This window comes from Frankliniella occidentalis, unplaced genomic scaffold (assembly GCF_000697945.3).
Source record: "Frankliniella occidentalis isolate FOCC.00 unplaced genomic scaffold, Focc_3.1 Scaffold485, whole genome shotgun sequence".
NCBI classification, from domain to species: domain Eukaryota; kingdom Metazoa; phylum Arthropoda; class Insecta; order Thysanoptera; family Thripidae; genus Frankliniella; species Frankliniella occidentalis.
In genome coordinates this window covers 165-12,772 of record NW_026267603.1, presented here as the reverse complement: position 1 = coordinate 12,772, position 12,608 = coordinate 165, and the positions used below count along the sequence as shown (strand labels likewise).

The following is a 12,608-nucleotide window of genomic DNA, read 5'->3' as shown; positions in this document are numbered from 1 at the left end:
CCCTCTACGGATGGAAGCGCCTGTCGAGTAGGCGCCGTAGCTTCTGGCTCGGTTTCATCCTGCGCGGAGGGAAGGACCTGTCGTGTAGGCGCCGTGACGTCGGGCTCTGTCTTCCCCTCTACGGATGGAAGCGCCTGTCGAGTAGGCGCCGTAGCTTTTCGTTCACTGGACTTAGTGGCCCTAGCTGCTGGAGGTGCTAGCGTTGGCCTGGGATCCATTTCGAGGGGAAGTGTTCCTCTGGTGGCGGCCTCTGCCTGCCTCGTCTGCCTCAAGGGGGGCTGCGCAGTTGTGGTAGCTTCGCCTCTGGAAGGGTCATCTAAGTGTCCTTTCTGCCGCAGGGAATGCTCCGCAGATGGGGTAGATTGATCTCTGGAAGGCGCCTCTGCTCGCACCGTATACCGCAGGGGAGGCTCCACAGATGGAGTATAAAGCTCTCTTGGAGGCGCTTCTACGTGTCCTGTCTGTCTCAGGCGAGGCTCCGCAGATGGGGCGGAATGCTCTCTGGCAAGTGCCACTGCGTGCCCCGTCTGCCTCAGGCGAGGCTCCGCAGATAGGGTAGATTGCTCTCTAGAAGGGGCCTTGGCGTGGTCTGTCTGCATTGGTGGCACTCTGGGGGTTTGCTGCTCCTCCGAAGCTGGCTTGGTGGTCAGAGGGTGAAAAGACGAAAGTGTGGTAAATGTTTCCTTTCGACCCACTTCCTTCTCAGTTGGCCTCTTGTTTGCTGAAGGGGTGGTAAAACTTGCGTCCCTGTCGTTGGCAGACTCAGTTGGTCTCTCGTGAGCAATAGGGGTGGTAAAATGTTGTCCTCTCTCCGGATCCTCTTTAGAAGGCCTCTGTTTTGCCGATGAAGTGGTGCGACTTCCGTTCCTGCTCTCGCCCTCCGCTGGTGGCCTCTGATGAGCTGACGGAGTGGTAAATTTTTCTTCCCTCCCAACAGCACTCTCAATTGGCCTCAAATCGGGTGACAGGGTGGTAACATTTTCTGTTCTCTTGACTCCCCTTTCAGGCTGCCTATGGTAAGTCGGAGGGGTAGTAAATTTTCCTCTCTCCACTTTACTAACATTTGGCCTGAAGTGAGTTGATGGAGTAGTAAATCTACCCTCCCTTTCCTCAGCCGTCACAGACTGCGCAGACTGTCTCGTTACGATTTCCTCTTCCAACTTATTCTGGTTGGCTATAGGGATGGTAGGACTTACGTGCCTCTCTTCTTCCTCTTCAGTTTGCCTCTGGTTGGCTGACGGGGTGGTGAGTCTATCATCTCTCTCCTCTTCCTGTTCAGACTGCCTTTGGTTTGCTAAGGGGGTAGTTGGACTTCCCGGCCTCACCTCTTCCACTTCAGTTTGTCTCTGGTTAGCTGAGGGTGTCGTGAGTCTGTTCTCCCTTTCCTCTCCTGCCTCTGACCGCCTCTGATTAGCTAAGGGGGTAGTCGGATTGACCCTTCTTTCCTCTTTCTCTTTAGACTGCCTCTGGTTTGCTGAGGCGGTGTTGGGACTTCTCGCGCCTAACTCCTCTTCAGATTGCATCTGGTTTGCTGAAGGGGTGGGAGGACTTTCTTCCCTCCCCACGTTCTCCTCGTACTGCGGCTTGTTTGCTGAGGGGGTGGTAGGACTTTCATCTCTATTCTCTTCCTTTTCCGACCGCCTTTGGTTGGCTGAGGGGGTGGTGTGTCTTTCCTCCCTCTCTCCGCTATCTTCGGACTGCCTTTGGTTAGCGGAGGGGGTGCTAGGAATTTCATCCCTCTTCTCTTCCTCTTCCGACCGCCTTCGATTGGCCGAAGGGGTGGTGGGGCCTTCCCTTCTCTCCTCTGTCTCGTCCAGCAGCCTTTGGTTAGCTGAGAGGGTGGTGGGGCTTTCTCTTCTCTCCTCTGTCTCGTCCGGCAGCCTTTGGTTAGCTGAGGGGGTGGTAGGGCTTTCCCTTCTCTCCTCTGTCTCGTCCGGCAGCCTTTGGTTAGCTGACGGGGTGGTGGGGCTTTCTCTTCTCTCCTCTGTCTCGTCCGGCAGCCTTTGGTCAGCTGAGGGGGTGGTGGGGCTTTCCTTTCTCTCCTCTGTCTCGTCGGGCTGCCTTTGGTTAGCGGAGGGGGAGGAGGGAGTTCCCGCCCTTACCTCTTCCTCTTCAGTTTGCTTCTGATTGACTGAGGGAGTTATGGGTGTTCCATCCCTCTCTGCTTCCTCTTCGGTTTGCCTCGGATTGGCTGAGGGAGTGGTGGCACTGCCATTTCTCTCCTCGTTCTCTTCGGACTGCCTCTTGTTTGCTGAGGCGGTGCTCGGACTTCCCCCACGTTCCTCTCCCTCTTCAGTTTGCCTCTGGTTTGCTGAGGGAGTGGGAGTACTTTCCTCCCTCCCCAATTTTTGTTCAGACCGCCGCTGGTTCGCTGAGGGGGTGGTGGGTCTTTTTTCCCTCCCTCCTTCCTCATCGGACTGCCTCTGATTAGCTGATGGGATGGCGGGACTTTCATCCCTCTCCTCCCTCTCTTCCGACCGCCTTTGGTTGGGTGACGGGGTGGTGGGACTTTCCTTTCTCTCCTCTGCCTCTTCCGACATCCTCCGATCAGCTGAGGGGATGGTGGGACTTTCATCCCTCTCCTCCTTCTCTTCTGACCGCCTTTGGTTGGCTGACGGGGTAGTGGGGCTCTCCTTTCTCTCCCCTGTCTCTTCGGGCAGCCTCTGGTTGCCTGAGAGGGTAGTGGGAGTTTCCACTCTTTCCTCTTTCTCTTCAGTTTGCCTCTGGTTGACTGAAGGGTTGGTAGGTCTTCCCTCCCTCTCGAATCCATCTTCCGTTTGCCTGTGGGGTGATGACGGGTCGGTAGGACTTCCCTCCCTCCCCGCCTTCTCTTCAGGCTGCCTCTGGATTGCTGAGGGTGTAGTGGGACTTTCTTCCCTCTCCTCTTTCTCTTTAGGCTGCTTCTTGTTGGCTGTGGAGGCCTTTGGATCTCCCTCACTCTTTGCTTCGTCCCTAGATAGTGTTAAATATCTCTCAGGTGCGGTAACGGTAAAATCCCGGCTGAATGCAGTTGTGCTTCCAGTGATGCGGACCGCTGCCTCCGGCTCGGTCGGAACTCGGTCCAACTCTGTTGGGCCTCCAGTAAGGCGGACCACTGCTTCCGCCTCGGTCGGTACTCTACCCACTGCCGATGGGCTTACAGTAAGGCGGGCTGCCGTCTCGAGCTCGGTCGGAACTCTGGCCACGGCAATTGTGCTTCCAGTGAGGCGGGCCGCTGACTCCAGATCGGTCGGAACTCGACCCACTGCAGTTGTGCTTTCAGTAGGGCGAGCCCCTGGTTCCGGCTCGGTTGGAATTCGACCCACTGCCGACGGGCTCCCAGTAAGGCGGGCCGCTGCCTCCGGCTCGGCCGTAACTCTGTCTACTACAATTGGGCTTCCAGTGAGGCGGGCCGCTGCTTCCGGCTCGGTCGGAACTCGATCCACTGCTGTTGGGCTTCCAGTGAGGCGAGCCCCTGGTTCCGGCTCGGTCGGAACTCTGCCTACTGCTATTTGGGCTCCAGTAAGGCGGGCCACTGCCTCCGCCTCGGTCGGTACTCTATCCACTGTCGATGGCCTTCCAGTGAGGTGGGCTGCTGCCTCAGGCTCGGTCGGAACTCGGGCCTCTGCAGTTGGGCTTCCAGTGAGGTGGGCTGCTGCCTCAGGCTCGGTCGGAACTCGGGCCTCTGCAGTTGGGCTTCCAGTGAGGCGGGCCGCTGCAGCTGGGCTTCCAGTGAGGTGGGTCTCTGCCTCCGGCTCGATCGTAACTTGGGCCTCTACAGTTGGGCTTCCAGTGAGGCGGGTCGCGGCCTCCAGCCCGGCCGGAACTCTGGCCACTGCAGTTGGGGTCCCAGTGGGTCGGATCGCCCCCTCCGGCTCTATGATTGGCGAGGTCAAATGAAGAGCGTCAAATGCAGAGGTTTTTTCATAAAGGTGGTCATTCTCCGGGAATGTTACATATCGAGACGGAATGTAGGCGTCAGTTGTGTGGCTCTTTGACTCCGGCTCAAGGGGATAAGAGATCTGCGTAGGGCGGGAGTTTGTTTCCGGCTTCGCAGAATTCCATTCGAAGGACGATTGGGTCTCCATGGAGGAAGCCCGGATTTTCGATACAGTCGTATTCCGAACAGCATAAGTAAGGTTTTCAGTTGGGCGAACCTGTACACCCGGTGATGCTGTTTCGCGGTTGAATGCAGTAAGACTGTCAGTTGTGTGATATACTGGCGCCAGTTCAGTTTTATTCCGGACAGGCAAAGAGATCTGCGTTGGACGCGGCTTTGCTTCCGAATAGGTAATATCTCGATCAAAGGGTAAAGTAAACGCGGTAGGTCGGCGCTCTAGGCCTGGTTCTGTGATATTCCTATCAAATGGCCCCACTGGCGTCGTGCGTTCTTCAATTTTTCTCAGTGTTTGGTCACGCGTTCTCATGACGCCCGGTTTGATAGATCTGATCTGTGCTTCAGACTGGGTCGTTTCTCTGGCAGACGCAGTTAGAGGTGTGCTGGACCCCCGATTAGCAGGAACGCGCGCAGCTGGCTCGTCCGAAATGGGACTTGGCACATCCCCCATTGACGCGACATCTCGTGGTGGCGGCGGCTGCGGAGTCTCGCCACCTCGTAGCGGCGGCAGCGGAGTATCACGACCTGGTGACGGCTGCCCCGGAGTCTCGCGACCTCGTGCCGTTGGCGTCCAGCCCTCTGCTGACGCGTGCACTCTGGGGTGCGTTCCAGTGTCACCTGGCAACATCGTCGCTAGTCCCGCTGACACAGGCCGGGGACTGGCTGGGTGGCGTCTCGTCGAAGGCCTCCGATTGGCACTGATCTTACCGGGCCGTTTGGCTATGGCTGGTGCAGTAGGGCGTCGCCGAGGGTGGGGCGTGGGGCGGCCGCGGGTCGCGATTGTGCGGCGCGGGGCTGGTGGCCGCGGCGCGGGCGGGACGGCGCCCTGAGGACGCGGCTCCGGTGGGCGCTGCGGGGACGGCCGCGGGCTAGGGGCGGCAGGCACGGTTGGCCGCCCGCTGTGCGTGGCTGCCGGGAGACTAGGCCGCGTGGTCGCTGTTGGGGTGTCTTTAGACCTCGTCGCCGGGGTGGGGACCTGCAGGGGCGGCCGCGGGCTAGGGGCGTCGGGCACTGGCGGCCAACCGCTGGGCGTGGCCTCTGGGAGGCGAGGCCGCGAGTTGGCCGTTGGTAAGTCCTCGGTCCTTGTCGCCTCAGTGGGGACCTCCAGAGGAGGCCGCGGGCTGAGATCGCCAGGTACTGGCGGCCGCCCATCGGGCGTGGCCGTTGGTAGACCAGGCCACGAGGACACCGTTGCAGAGTCCTCAGACCTCGACGCCTCAGTAGAGACCGAAGGCCAGCTCACGGCCAAGGGCTCCTCGGAGAGATGCCCTTCTGGGGTGTTCCCTGTCGAGGAGTTGATACCCGGGGTGGATGTGCAGGCTTCGCCCATCTCGCAGCCGTGCCCAAGGACGTCGCTGAGCTCCGTCTCCTCGCCACGAGGCGCCGTGGTGTAGTTCGCCTGTTGCCGGACCCCGCACGGACTAGCAGTGCGCTCGGCCTTGTCGGCCTCGTCGGCCTCGCACGCGGGTGGCATCGCCTTGTCCGCCGAGCCGGGCGCCTCGTCCCACTTGAGCTGCGGCAGCAGGGACAAGAGCACGGCACCGAACAGTGCCACGGCGATCTGTGGGCAAATCAGCAAGAGTGGATTAATACGAGATTAGTCAACTATTCATTCCCTATGTCTGCTTCACCCCGAGCACCTGTGCAGTTATGTTGTGCCGCGGTTCTCGGTGCGGGCAGGTTGCCTACGCGTTCGGCCTGTAAGGTGCCGTATGAACGGGGGCGAAAGGCAACACAGCAACACAGCCCGCACTCCTTCGTGCGCGGAACAGTATAACTACAGAGGTGCGCGCGGTTAATCGGCTAAGTGGTGCACAAGCCCCTGTGCCAACACACCAGTTCCATGAGGCGCATGCAGTCCATGCACGTAAACTTGACCGGCGTCACCAGGAGGTCGTCGCTGTCCTTCCATAGGGTGCCGGAGGTCCTCGACCGCCTCGTCATGCGTTCCGACTCCAGCGGGCTCGAAGTCCGGTGCCTGGAGCGGGAGCTGGATTCGAGCGACATTGTTAGATATTCCTCTTCGGCCTCTTTCCCTTCGGCCGTTTCCTCCCGCTCTCCCTCCGGCTCTTCGTCGATGACGGAGTGCTTTGTACTTGCGCCACTCTTCCTGCTGCTCTTCCTCGACCTGCCGTAGGAAGAGGCGCTATTGTTTCGGACCGAGCTGAGCGGGTCCGACTTCAGGCTGCTCTTTCTGTCTGTTTGAATGCTGTCCTCGCCGGAGTGCCGGCTGCTCTTTCTATCGGAACCCTTGCTACTCTTCCGATCTGTTTTGACACTGCTCTTCCGGTCGGAGACGCTCTTCTCTTCGGGTTCTTCAGTGCCAATCTTACCAGACTTTGCACTGCTCTGTCGATCGAGTACACTTTTCTCGTCCGAATGGTGGCTGCTCTCGTCGGGCTCAAGGCTGCTCTTCCGCTTGCTGGAGCTGGAACTCCTGGAACCGCCCGGCTCCACTGCAGTCTTCTCCGACTGCAAGCTCCAGCGCGGGGTGCTGGAGGGCCGCTCTTCCGGGGGTGGCATGATGACATGTGTCTCGCTCGAGGACGAGGACGAGATCCTGGACAGCGGCTCGTCTTCCGCTGGGCCCGACGCGACGAAGTCGCTACCCTCCTGGTCGTCGGGGTGGAGAGTGGTGGTTCGGGACCGGCCGCTGGAGGCTCGGCCTCCGGAGTCCAAAGCTGAACCGTTTCCTGAGTCCGGACGTAGTGATTCGTATCTACTTCCAGAAGCCGTTTTTACACTGGAGTTACCTCCGGTGATGGGGGAAGTGGCACCAGAGGTCCTGCGCGAGTCCCTCTCTGTGCTTCGAGCGGAGTCGTTAGCGCGCCGAGAACTGGACGCGCTTCCCGAACCGGCTCGCAAACCGCGAGCAGAACCGGGTGCTTCTTTGGATCCGACTTCGGAGCCTCCGCGGGAATCTACGCCCGAGCCCTCGCCCGAGCCCTCGCCGGAGCCTTCCACGAAGCCTCTATCCGACTGGGCACCCGAGCCGTCCTCAGAACCCTTGCCCCGTGCACTGGCGCCGCCCCTGGTGGACGGGCTGCCGGGCCGTCCCTTGCTGCTGCTATTCCCGCTGGACAAGCTATCGCGCCTGTCGCTAGGCGCTCTTTCGGACTGTCGCTCGCTGCTCGCGCCAGATTCAGTCTTTGGCCGCTCCTTGCTCCCCCCACTGGAAGCGCTTTCTGGCCGTCCCCTGCTGCCTGCACTGGAAGCGCTCTCTGGCCGCCCCCTGCTGCCCGCACTGGAAGCGCTCTCTGGCCGCCCCCTGCTGCCCGCACTGGAAGCGCTCTCTGGCCGCCCCCTGCTGCCTGCACTGGAAGCGCTCTCTGGCCGCCCCCTGCTGCCCGGGAAGCGCTCTCTGGCCGCCCCCTGCTGCCCTCAGTGGAAGCGCTTTCGGGTTGCTCTCTGCTGCTACTGACTGCACGATCTCCATCCCTGTTGGGGACGGGAAGGTGTAAGCTACTGTGGCCGTGAGAGTCATAGCCAGTGGAGTCGCTGCCATCTCTGTCAAGGCCCTGGTCGCGTCCTCCTTCCTCTTGTTGGGCCTCGTCGGGCTGCTCTACACTCGGCTCTACAGTCTGCTCCACGGGCTGCTCTGTGGGCTGCTCTACGGGCTCCAGGAAGAGCGGCTCTGGGTAGAGAGGGCAGCTGATGGCGGATGCCCTGGAAGAATGTGGCGATGTGGAGATGGACGCGCCCTTCTTGCGGGAGGTGCGCGAGGACGGCCTGATGAGGGACATGAGCAGCGACCTCCGGACGGGCGTGGCGGCCCCACTCGGCGGTGGGGTGGGCCCGATGGGTATGGTGGGCCCGGCGGGCCCCTCGCTCGGGGGCGGGGGCTCGGCGAGGGGCTCGGGCCCTGGCCCCGTTGTGATGCTTGGAGGCGCAGGGGCGCGGCCGCGCTGCGACGCGTCGTCACCCTCCTCCAGCTTGGCCACCTTGGCGGGCGGCGAGTGCATCCATTCGCCCGCGGTCGTGGTGGTCGGCTCCAGGTAGATTCTCAGCCTCTGGGCCTGAAACTGCTGTAGGAGCGCGGCGGATAGGGAGAACGGCAGCCCGGCCTGCGTTAGGAGCTGGCTGGTGTCCATCTGGTAGGCGGGCATGGGCGTCGCAGGGTACGGGCCACCTGGCGGACATGGGCAGCAACCCTGAGGGTGGCCTCCCGGAGGACATATGCACGCGCTCGCGCCTCCTGCGGGCGTTGTCCCCTGGGGGCTTGGGCAGCAGCCCTGTGCCTGAGGCTGGCCTCCGGGAGGACATATGCACGCGCCAGCGGCACCTGCCGGAGGCGGCCCAGGGGGGTACGGACAACAGCCCTGCGTAGTTGGAGGCTGGCCTCCTTGCGGCGCTGGGGAAGGGTACGGCCAGGGGTAGGCGGCGCCCGGGGGGGCGTAGGCGTCGGGAGGGATTTGGAAGGTGACGTGGGGGGCCCCGTAGCCCGGGGGGTACTCTGCGGTGCCTTGCTGAGGGCGCGGCTGCTCGGTCTGCGTCGGGAAAGTGATCTGCGGCGTGTAGGGCGCGGCCTGCTGCTGGTAGCTGGCGGCCGCCATCGTGGGGTAGTGCGGGCTGGGGGCGGGCGGGACGGCGGGCCCGGCGGCGGGGGTGGCCCCCTCTGCCGACGAGCAGATGCACGCTCCAGCGGAGGCCTCCTGCGGCTGCGCATCCTGGCGCACGGGGATGAACTAGACGGACATAAGACGGGTATACATGATGTTAGTGACGGGCCGGCGTGGTCGCCCAAAACAGACAATCAGGTCGACGTGTTTGTTCTGACGGCCCGGGCGGGGGCCGGGGCCTTGGGGCGCTGTCGCCATGTGTTGCCTAACCCCGGCGATAACGCCCCCGGGTCAGCGTCATCGGCCACGGCCACCGCCGCGAAGGCCGCGGTGGGGTGCCGGCCGAGTGGTCTAGCGCCGCGGCGCCTGCGGTACACCGGCTAGGCCACCCAACCGGCTCGCCTACGGTGCACGCGGCCTACGTGGCGCGCGCCAGGAGCCTGTGCAGACTTCGTTACGCTGGCGTTGAGACCCGACCCGACAGAAACAGAGGCTGTTCGTTTTGCCCCTCCGGTGCGGTGGCCGGGTGTGTTTTATGCTTTAGCTTTGATTGATATAATATGCCCACCAGTTGAGATACAGCAACCCGCGCGACCTTGGGCTTGCTCTCGTCCGCCATGGCCGCGACGCGCGTCTCCCCGGGTGCGGGTCATGCACGGCGGTTACTGGTGGAAGCCATAACCTCCCTGCATGTCGTGTTGTTGTTGTGGTCGACTTGCCGCAGGTGCGCAGAGAGGCGCTCGCTCGAGTATTGTTAGCGGGCCCCGCGCGGCCTGCTCTGCTTGTCCGTTTGGTTGCGGTCGGCTTTGATCGATTATCGACTCTCGACTCGTATTCTCGCTCTTTATTTTGTCGTCGGGGAGAGTAAGGAAGGTAAAGAGGGATCCATAGGGGCTATAGTTTATTGTGGATTATGGATGGATGATGGACAGTGAACCGTGACAAATAAAAGATAGTAGGAAAAAAACGTTTTAGTTACATATCTTTATTATTTAGAAAAACAAGGTATAAAAAACGATGTCTGAGGCAGTGGTGATACATTAACTGTGTATTGAAATTGGAACAACTGTTGTGAGTGCGGAGAAACAATTCGAAAGATTGTAGAAGTTCGTTTTGCTGAGCAATAAATCAATCGTGATATTTTATCTGGGGCTAGTCGACTAGAAAATTATTGTTTGCCTCTGTACATAAATATAAAAGAAACTCTCCTATTCAAGAAACTCTCCTATTGCTACGGTAATAAATCTTAACTAAGGAATAACTTTGAATAAAAATATATATTTATATAATATTTAATCTTATGAAAGAAAAGAAGACAGTTACTCTCGTAATTTGGTTTAACATATTTTGGTGTCGAGCTCCGAAACGCAAGCAACATTCCGTGTAATCAAAATCATTATGGCCGATAGGAAGTACAAGTTTTACATTTGTATCGTATTGCAATGTGCACTACAGTGTTTTTCCCGTCGCTCTATGAACACAATAAATTAATTGGAGGGTTTCACTGTCTTCCGCCAAAATGCCGCTGTCTTCGGCTGCTGCCAACTTCCAAACCTTTGCCGTTATCTTCCTCCCTTCGCCCTACATGACACATGACACACCCACCCAGCCGAAGACAACCTTAATGGACGGACTTGCATGAGATCTGAAGTGTGTGGCCCAGGCGGGTAATGTTGGGACGAGGTGTACCAGGCCTGCCTAGCTTTGCCCTGGAGTGGCCCTGGAGGCCTCACACGGCGAAGTCCGCCAGGTCCGTCTGGTTGGTGGAGCTCCGCTTGGCCGCTCGGTCGTCCGCGGCCGCCTCCGCCGCCCCGCGCAGGGCCGCGCGCTCCTCCGCCAGCCTGTCGAGGGGGAAAGCAGGGATCAGAATGACAGTGGAGACCCCAAACCCAAAGTAATTAGACTCTCTCAGGCAATGAGGAATTATTACGGAAAATGTCTACTATTTAATGGCTTTCGCTGAGTAAATATGTGCCGCTTTTGATGTCCATGTTTTGACGACGCGATCGTGGGTGTGAGTGAGGCTAATACTGTTACGTAAAGCGTGAAGTCATGCAAAGTGTGAGCTACGGCCGCCGTGTGCCGACCTCGCAGTTATTAGTATGCAATTATGAACAACTTGAACTCCGCGTGAATACACATTTACGCTATTCAATTTTTGACCAAATAAGCAGCATGCCATGCCATGTGAGTCATGAATGAATCAAATGATTAATAAGAGAGGTTTTGCTTAATGAATGAGTCTACACCGCTACACACTCAGTGCCTCTACTCACACCAGGGCGAGCTCCCATCTCGGGTCAGAGACACTCTAGTTTAGGTGGCTGGCCTCCCGGTCAAACAATGGTCTGCGAATTTAGTCCAAATGGCTCGCCTGGCCGGGGGACCTGCTTCCGGCCCAGTGGCTCCCGAGAGACAATGCAGTGCGGCCGATAGAGTAAAAACATTTTGTCATGGTCACGTCCGTCTGTCAAATTCCCTGACAAATTGGGATTATTTGCTCGACGCCAAAGAACCGCGGCTGTGCTGGCTAACGTCGCTAACGTAGTAGTAACATGCTCATCCACCAGTAGAATCGAGCCCCCTTGACTTTCACCACACCGCTTGACAAACCATGGCCGCTTCCCTTACCCAGTGGTAGCAACCTGGTAGCTGAAAACCCTGCTGAATATTTCGCAACTGTTCTACTGCAACGCAATGCAGACGTGTGGGTGTGGGCAGGTTGCCCACTTGCTCGGGATCTAGTGGCACAGTGCGCCACTTCGCCAATGCGATGCAGTAAAAATGCAAAACTTCTCGGGTTTTCGTCCACCTGGTGGGCCACTGGTGCGCGATGGTGCGTGCGCGGTAGACACACCATCAACCATCACCCTCCTGCCCCACCCTGTAAGTCCGTCTGCGTCCTCCACCCGGATGGGGCACTCACCCTGGCGCCCGGGCCCACTGCTCTTGGCGGGATATCTACGCGTATCGGACGGTGATGACGACGTCCGCGAAGAAGAGGCAGGCCGTGAAGATGCCGATGATGCCCGAGCTGATCATCATGTCCATGTACATCTTGGGAGGGTGGTAGTGCATGGAGTAGTTGAGGGTGCGCCAGTCGTGGATGAGGAGCGACCCCGTGGCCACGAACAGCACGCCGCCAATGAAGGCGAACAGCAGGCACTGGATCAAGGGTTGGATCAAGTACATATTCATGTCGCGAACCATTATTATAACAGGCGCTTCCGAAAGGGTTTAATGGTTTACTCACGGCGGTCTTGGGCAGCGGCTCGCCCGTCACCTCGCTGATGATGAGCACGCAGTTGATGAGGATGTAGCCGGCGTAGGTGACGTACGTCAGGGCCGAGTGGTTGACGTTGTGCTGCAGCCGGGCGTTGATGGGGTCGATGACGAGCCCCAGCACGATGATGGTGAGGCACTGCAGGCATCGCGACGACGGTCGAGAGAAAATGATTAGCTGCGAGTAGCTAAACCAGTAGCTAAATGAGGGATACCTAACTTTTTTGCGATCCTGCTTAATTTTTAGCTACACAGATAGTACGGCTTCCGGTGGGGTAGTACTCACCAGCTCGGCCACCCGCAGGATGAGCGGCAGCTTGGCGAGGAAGGCGGAGCGCGCGCCGCTGATGCCGCTCTTGGCGGGCCTCTCCGGCTGCGGCTGCGGCTGCTGCTGCTGCGACATGTCTGCAGGCGAGAAGAGAGAAGTGAGAGGATGTCTTTTTATTATGTTTCGCCGCTGCCGCGCTGCCTGGCCGCTGGACTGCAGCTGGTTTATCTGGACCTTTCTCCGGTGGCTAGCGCGCTGCCGCCGCTCGTCCGGACGTGTTAAAGTGCTCCGGGGGGAAGGGGACATGCCGCGGCGTCCGGCGTCGTGGTTGTGGCGCCGCCGCGGCGCCTGGCGGAGTCAAATATCTGCGCGGCGTGAGGAAAGTGAGCAGCGGAATGTGTGT

The 12,608-nt window shown here is 59.4% G+C and overlaps 2 protein-coding genes across 3 annotated transcripts; both read right to left on the bottom strand.

Moving 5' to 3' along the window:
- Positions 1-316: 316 nt before the first annotated feature.
- Positions 317-4,547, bottom strand: LOC127751434 (serine/arginine repetitive matrix protein 1-like). Its single transcript, XM_052274993.1, has 2 exons — positions 400-4,547; positions 317-329 (listed from the first exon to the last, which is right to left on the bottom strand). Exons 1-2 carry the CDS (start codon positions 4,545-4,547, stop codon positions 317-319), a joined length of 4,161 nt encoding a protein of 1,386 aa, XP_052130953.1.
- Positions 4,548-9,620: 5,073 nt separating this feature from the next.
- LOC113204321 (uncharacterized) lies at positions 9,621-12,378 on the bottom strand. Of its 2 annotated transcripts, none has more exons than XM_052274991.1 (4): positions 12,224-12,378; positions 11,909-12,076; positions 11,621-11,820; positions 9,621-10,496 (listed from the first exon to the last, which is right to left on the bottom strand). In XM_052274991.1, exons 1-4 carry the CDS (start codon positions 12,338-12,340, stop codon positions 10,385-10,387), a joined length of 597 nt encoding a protein of 198 aa, XP_052130951.1. In that variant the 5' UTR covers positions 12,341-12,378; the 3' UTR covers positions 9,621-10,384. The 2 variants fall into 2 exon arrangements, with proteins under 2 accessions (XP_052130951.1, XP_052130952.1); XM_052274992.1 differs by having other exon boundaries at positions 11,582-11,820; positions 12,224-12,377.
- Positions 12,379-12,608: the final 230 nt, after the last annotated feature.